The sequence below is a fragment of the Populus trichocarpa genome, chromosome 13 (assembly GCF_000002775.5).
Source record: "Populus trichocarpa isolate Nisqually-1 chromosome 13, P.trichocarpa_v4.1, whole genome shotgun sequence".
In the NCBI taxonomy this organism is placed as follows: Eukaryota; Viridiplantae; Streptophyta; class Magnoliopsida; order Malpighiales; family Salicaceae; genus Populus; species Populus trichocarpa.
The window spans coordinates 8,140,833-8,146,862 of NC_037297.2; the positions used below are offsets into that span (position 1 = coordinate 8,140,833).

The 6,030-nt window shown below is 33.6% G+C and overlaps 1 protein-coding gene across 1 annotated transcript; it reads right to left on the bottom strand.

Annotated features, from left to right (window-relative positions):
• Positions 1-2,941: 2,941 nt before the first annotated feature.
• LOC18104243 (auxin efflux carrier component 5) lies at positions 2,942-5,467 on the bottom strand. The gene is made up of 5 exons (XM_006375996.3): positions 4,657-5,467; positions 4,475-4,560; positions 3,578-3,735; positions 3,365-3,441; positions 2,942-3,188 (listed from the first exon to the last, which is right to left on the bottom strand). Exons 1-5 carry the CDS (start codon positions 5,301-5,303, stop codon positions 3,116-3,118), a joined length of 1,041 nt encoding a protein of 346 aa, XP_006376058.1. The 5' UTR covers positions 5,304-5,467; the 3' UTR covers positions 2,942-3,115.
• Between the last annotated feature and the right edge of the window lie 563 nt (positions 5,468-6,030).

Consider the following 6,030-nt stretch of genomic DNA (forward strand, 5'->3'; position numbering starts at 1 on the left):
GCTGGTTTTTTAATCTTTGAGAGCCTTGTTAGGCTCAAAACCTTATGGGGTCCTCTTTACTGGAGTCTTGCTGGACTTTTTCTTTGTCAAAACCTTGCTGGTTTTTTAATCGTTGGGAGCCTTGATGGGCTCTGAATCTTATTGGGTCCTTTTTGCTGGAGTCTTGTTGGACTCTTTCTTTGTCAAAATCTTGCTGGATTTTTAATAAATATAGCCTTGTTAGGCTGGGAACCTTGCTAGGTTCTTTTTGCCAAAGACTCTTTCTTACTAAGCCTTGTTGGGTTTATGATTTTCTTGAGCCTTCCTAGGCTTTAAAACTTTGTTGAAACCTTGGTGGGCTTTGAAAATCAAATTGAGCCTTGCTAGGATCATAACTTTGTTCGGTTCTTGTTTGGTGAAGTTTTGCTAGACTTCACCGATGATTCTTTCTTATGCAATTCTTGTGTAAAAATCTATACAATGTTTTGAAATATTATGCATGCATCTTTACTTGGTTTTGAAATATAGGCCCCTCTTCTTGCAAATCATATTTGATTGGTGGAAAGGTTCACCGCTACCAATTTAGCCTCTTGGTTGCTTAGCTTAAATCTTCAACCCACTCATATTTTATCCATGTTTTTTATTGCTTCTTTGTCACATCAGCCTGCTCGGGTTTTGCCAATGCAATCAATTATGCTTGATTGCTTCTTTGTTGCACAGCCTGGATGTGAAATCCTGAAAATTTATAATTTAAATATGCAAATGTGTAAACCCTGGTGTAATATGATTTTTTTGATAACTTGGGACCTCCCAGTATAGAGGAGGCTCTGCCAAAATTTTGGTAGAAATTTCGGTGGAACTTGAATAAAAAAAATCACAATGAAAATTTACAATGTATCGCTAAAAAGGATGTAGAAAATCGAGGTTGTTATATTGGACTTCTAGGTAATAAATGAAACTCTGCTTAGATAACCATTCTCACTTATTTTTAGGGAGAAGCAGTGTTCCACTATTCTTTCTACTCCAAAGGAGTTTATCAAATCATATGTTGCCAATTCCCATTTGAAATTGCTCCCCGGCTAATTTGGTCATGTGTATCATTTATCAAAATACATTCATGCGATAACATTTTCAAAGCATTATAGCCATCTTTCAAAGGGCAAAATAGACTTTTTAGTCATGAAAAATGCCCCTCAAGTGTAGCATTACTCTTAATCACTGATGGAGTTCATAAAATCATAGACTATCTTTAAACAACATTTCCCTCAACTGATTTAGGCATTTGTCAATTCCAGATGCTATTTATAGCTTTGATGGATTTTGTTGAATCGTCATTTAATTATGTGCTTCTTTTCCCCCTAGATGATTTGGACATTGTCTTTTATCCCTCTTAGGGTTCACTACATTACCCCCTAGATTTTCTACTTTTCAAGGACGACTCATGATAAGTGTTAATGTCGTTTTTGTCAAGGACTTTGCAAACTAGATCAATGACCTCTTTTGTTTGAAAATCACTTTCTTTTTTTGGAATCAACTCAAAAATTTCAAAGATCATGCTCTTTCAAGTTTAATTATTACAAAGAAATCATGAGATGTAATTTTAAAAATGTTTCTTTAATCGTAACCCCAAGACATGTCATTCATCACTAAGATACATCTTTTTATTCATTTTTGGTTGATAATTGACATTGTAATGGTTGAGAAAAAAGTGTTAGCTCAAAGTTAGGTTATCCAAGGCTTAAATGAATTTTGTTTTTTGCATTTTGAAAACAAAGATTTACCCAATGAAAGCTTAAACCAATTTTGTTTTGAATTTCTTAGAATTCCCAAGGGTTTTAATCTTTATATATGAAGAAGATGATTTGGTCTGGTGAAGATACATGATAAGGTGATCTTCTATTTTTATAGGTTTCAAAGCAAGAGGCTTGAGTAAAACTCGAGGTTTTGTTGAGAGAAATTTATCTCTTTTTTTACCATTTATTTTATCAACATGAATAACAACAAGTAGCTTGTTTGTGATGTCATGATTATTGTGAAAAAGGTCTTCTGTATTTTGAGAATGTCATTTATTGGTCCAAGTTGCTTCATTGCTTGATTAAAAAGGATGCTATGACTTTTGGTTATGAAAGAAAAAGATTTGTAAGCTCAAAGAGTGTTTCAAGGTTTTAAAGACTTAGGATCACTGCAATTGTGTCTTTTTTTTTTCTTTCATCATGTTTCTTTGATTCACCCTTTTTAATTGCTTTGGGTGGGGCATCTTTATTTTGTTTTGACCTAGACATGGTCATTTCTTTCGTTAGAGAGGCATGTGACCCCATCCATTCAGTTCAAACAATTGTCTCTTTTCTGTTTTTATAATTTTCAAGGGTTTTTTATTATTATTGAAATTCACTATAAAAAAATACTTCACATGATATTTAAATTATTGTTTAACTCTTCATGATTCTTGAATAAAATTTTGAGTTTTTATGAGAATGTTAACAATTTTTTTAAGTACTTGATGTGCCAAATAAAATTACTCATAAACATTCAATGAAAATGAAGTTTATGTTCTTTAAATTCTTTAATGAACTTTTTACATGATTTTATCATATTTATAAATTTCCCCTTCAATGGTGTACAACATATTTAAACATTATTCTTATAGTTTTTTTTTTTAAAAAAAAACTTGTAGTTGAGACCATGGTAGATTTTTATTTGAAAAATAATGCTTCCAATTAAAAAAATATGTTTTTGTTAAGAACATAAAAAGATGAATTAATAAGAAAACTGGTATTTAAATTAAAAAAATATATTTCCCCTTGATAATTTTATTCTCTGTCTTCCATGCAAGAGTCTATTTTATAATTGTTTAATTAAATTAAAAAATGGATTCAACAAAGCAAGTTTATTTGCCATGGTCAAGGCCATGACTATGGTGATGGTAGGGCGGTTTGAAGCATGTGAATCTACAACATCATCATCAGTTCAATATTTATATATTTATAAATAAACACTACTTCAATGTAGTTTTTTTTTTTAAAAAAAAAAACAAATAAAACCAGTTTGTGGCCCGGTCAACCAAGTTACAAATGCACCTGTAAGGTTGGCCGAGCTATACTCCTCCTTCAAGTTATTTTAAAAATGCATCGAAGGCTCAAGGTACAAACTCTAAAATTGCATAATAAGTGATTAAGACCGGAAGCGCTGCCAGCATGCCGAAGATTACACTGCAATAAAAAGATGAAAAAAATAAATGAATCGAAGTTTTCCGATATTAATTTGAGCATCATGTCCATGCTCTTTTTTTTTTCTCTTTTTTTTGGTATTAATGGAGTTTAGAAGATTAAAAGGTGTGCATAATTCTATATATATATAAAGTTGCAAAATGAATGAATCAACTTACGCTGTGCTTAGCACCTCTGCATGTAATCCGTATTCCTTAGCAAAGATGAAGGATGTAATTGATTGTGGCAATGCTGCCTGCAAAATGAAAGCGAATGAATCACAATTTATTTTATTTTTTGGTGCCCTTTTGTATGAAGACTGATTCAAATATTATTTTTGGGATTATTTTCCAGTATAAATTTTAATCAAATTTGGGATGCGACTATTTTACCTGGATGATAGCAACTCGTAAAACATCGCCTTGCAAACCCACAGCGATAGAGCCAATAGCCATAGCTGCGGGTCCAGCTATAAACCTTAAAATCATCCCAATAACGGCCAGACTTGCACCACAGGAAATCACTTTTTCTTGCAAAGCCATGAAGATCCCTGCATGTATGTACGGTAATTCCCTACTTAGATATTGAAATATATATATATATATATATAACCTGCTACCGACAAATGAAAGCTATCCGAGGCCATAGGGTATAAATTGTCATTACAAAACAAAACAAAAAGATTAGGTATATACCGGGCTATATATCTTCTTCGCTCTTTTACCCTTTAAATCATATCATATAAAACTTTTGTATAATATATCTAAAAAAAGAGGTTAAAGGTATGATTTAGAAAACAGAAATTTGTTGTAGATGTGTGTGGTTTTATTGACCCAAAACAACACGTTTGTTGGATTTAGAGATTGATTGGACCGTCCGTAATATTGTGCAAGTCCCAAGTAAGAAAAAACTCACAGCAAAAGGAAGTTAAAAACTCTCTTAATAAACTGTCAGATAACATTTTTCTTAGGAATATATATGATAGTTTTGAAAAGGGAAACCAACTTGAGTGAACATGATAGTGAATGAACTGCTTGACTCATGAGTTCATATGTTTGAACTGATACGGGTAATATATATATATATATATATTAAAAAACCTGATTAGTGAATATTCATCTTAGGCAGTAAAAAAAAGCTCCCATAAACTTGGTTAATGACGTAAACTAGGCTTTATCCTCGCACCTTAATTTCTTTTCCTACAAGGGTTAATAACTAATATGCTATACGTACATATTCATAAAAGAGGAAAAATAAATTGCATAGCAAACTAGAAATGAATTGCTCACCCATGCTAAACATGGCAGTGCCTGTGCCAGCTTTCGACATGATCAATATAGACCCTTCCATCATGGCGGGCATCTCGAAATGCCACCTAAATTTATTCATAAAAGAAAAACATATTGTTAAATAAATAAATCAGGATAAAAAAACAAAAAACAAAATAAAATAAAACCTTACTTATACAGACCTGTTAGATATAAAAGCCCAAACAAGGCCAATAATACAAGCGTATGAATTAGGATTCATGGCCAGTTTCACCCACACAGTCCTCATCAAACACCAAAAGGCAGGTCTGGAGCTTTCAGTGTTATCTACACTTCCCTCTAAATCCTTGTCAGAATTGTTGGATGAAAAACCAAGTCCTGTTCTTCGAAATTCTAATACGAGCAACAACAATGTGAGCCATATAATAGCTTGGATGACAGATGATTGAACAACAAGATCAACTGCCGCCGGGCCATACATGGCTTTAATTATAGGTACACCAACAACAAGAGAATTAGTTAAGGTACAAAGAGAGAAACTGGTTATGGACCAGCTGTAGCTTCCCTTACTACTGCACTTAGCCCAAAAGGCAAGAACTACCACTATAATGACCTTCGATACGGCATCAGCACCAATGAAACGATAATTCATTTTGAAAGGATCAACATGAGCAGTGAACTCGAAGGTGAAGAGTGGCAGAGTGAAATAACAAACAAAGCGGTTTATAGCCCCGCACTGTTCAGGTGTAAATACCTTCCACCACCTGACAGAACCATAGCCTAACACTAATGCAACGTAGAGTGGTACCATGGCCACCACTACCTTGTAAACATCTTCCCACCCTATCATCTTTCTTTCTTTTCTTTTTCCAAGTAGCTGGCTACGTAGTGAGCACCTTGGAAAGGAAAAAACCTGATTAAGCTTCTAGGTTTTGGATCTCAAGCTAGCAAGCATACACGCACTATAAAAAGGATGTAGCTAGAATGTATTGAAGAGGTTGAAAAAATAGCTTAATTGGTTATGTATTTATATCCATGCGAGGTCGATCTAAGCATTTTACAATAATTTTGTTTATTCCTTGTGGAAGAGATCAAAGCTTGGTGGGTGTATACGATTCTATGCCGTGGATTCTTGAGGCGTGACATAACTTTTTTTGTGTGTGCATGGAAGTGTGATGTTGCTTTCACAAATGGGCTTTGAGTTATGGTCAGAAATCGTCTATAGAATAAGGAATGAGGTCCAGCGATTATTCCACCCACCTTCGGGAATAGGATTTGTGTTTTCGTGTAATTATATATTCATGCTTAAAATTATCATATATTCTTAGTGGTGCTTTCAGAGATAGAGGCCAGCATAAAACTTTCATTCTTGCAACAATATTATTAAGATAGTGACACATAATAATCCAACATCTGCAGTACACAAAATAAAGCCAGCATTGCTAATTAAGGTTGTTGGCGCAGTAGACAACGTCGCATTAGCTAGAACTTGACCTCATACAATGCAAAGTTGAAGAACTCATGATTGTGGCACTTGCTCTAATATACATTGAGCAAAGAGAATAATTAAGATGCAT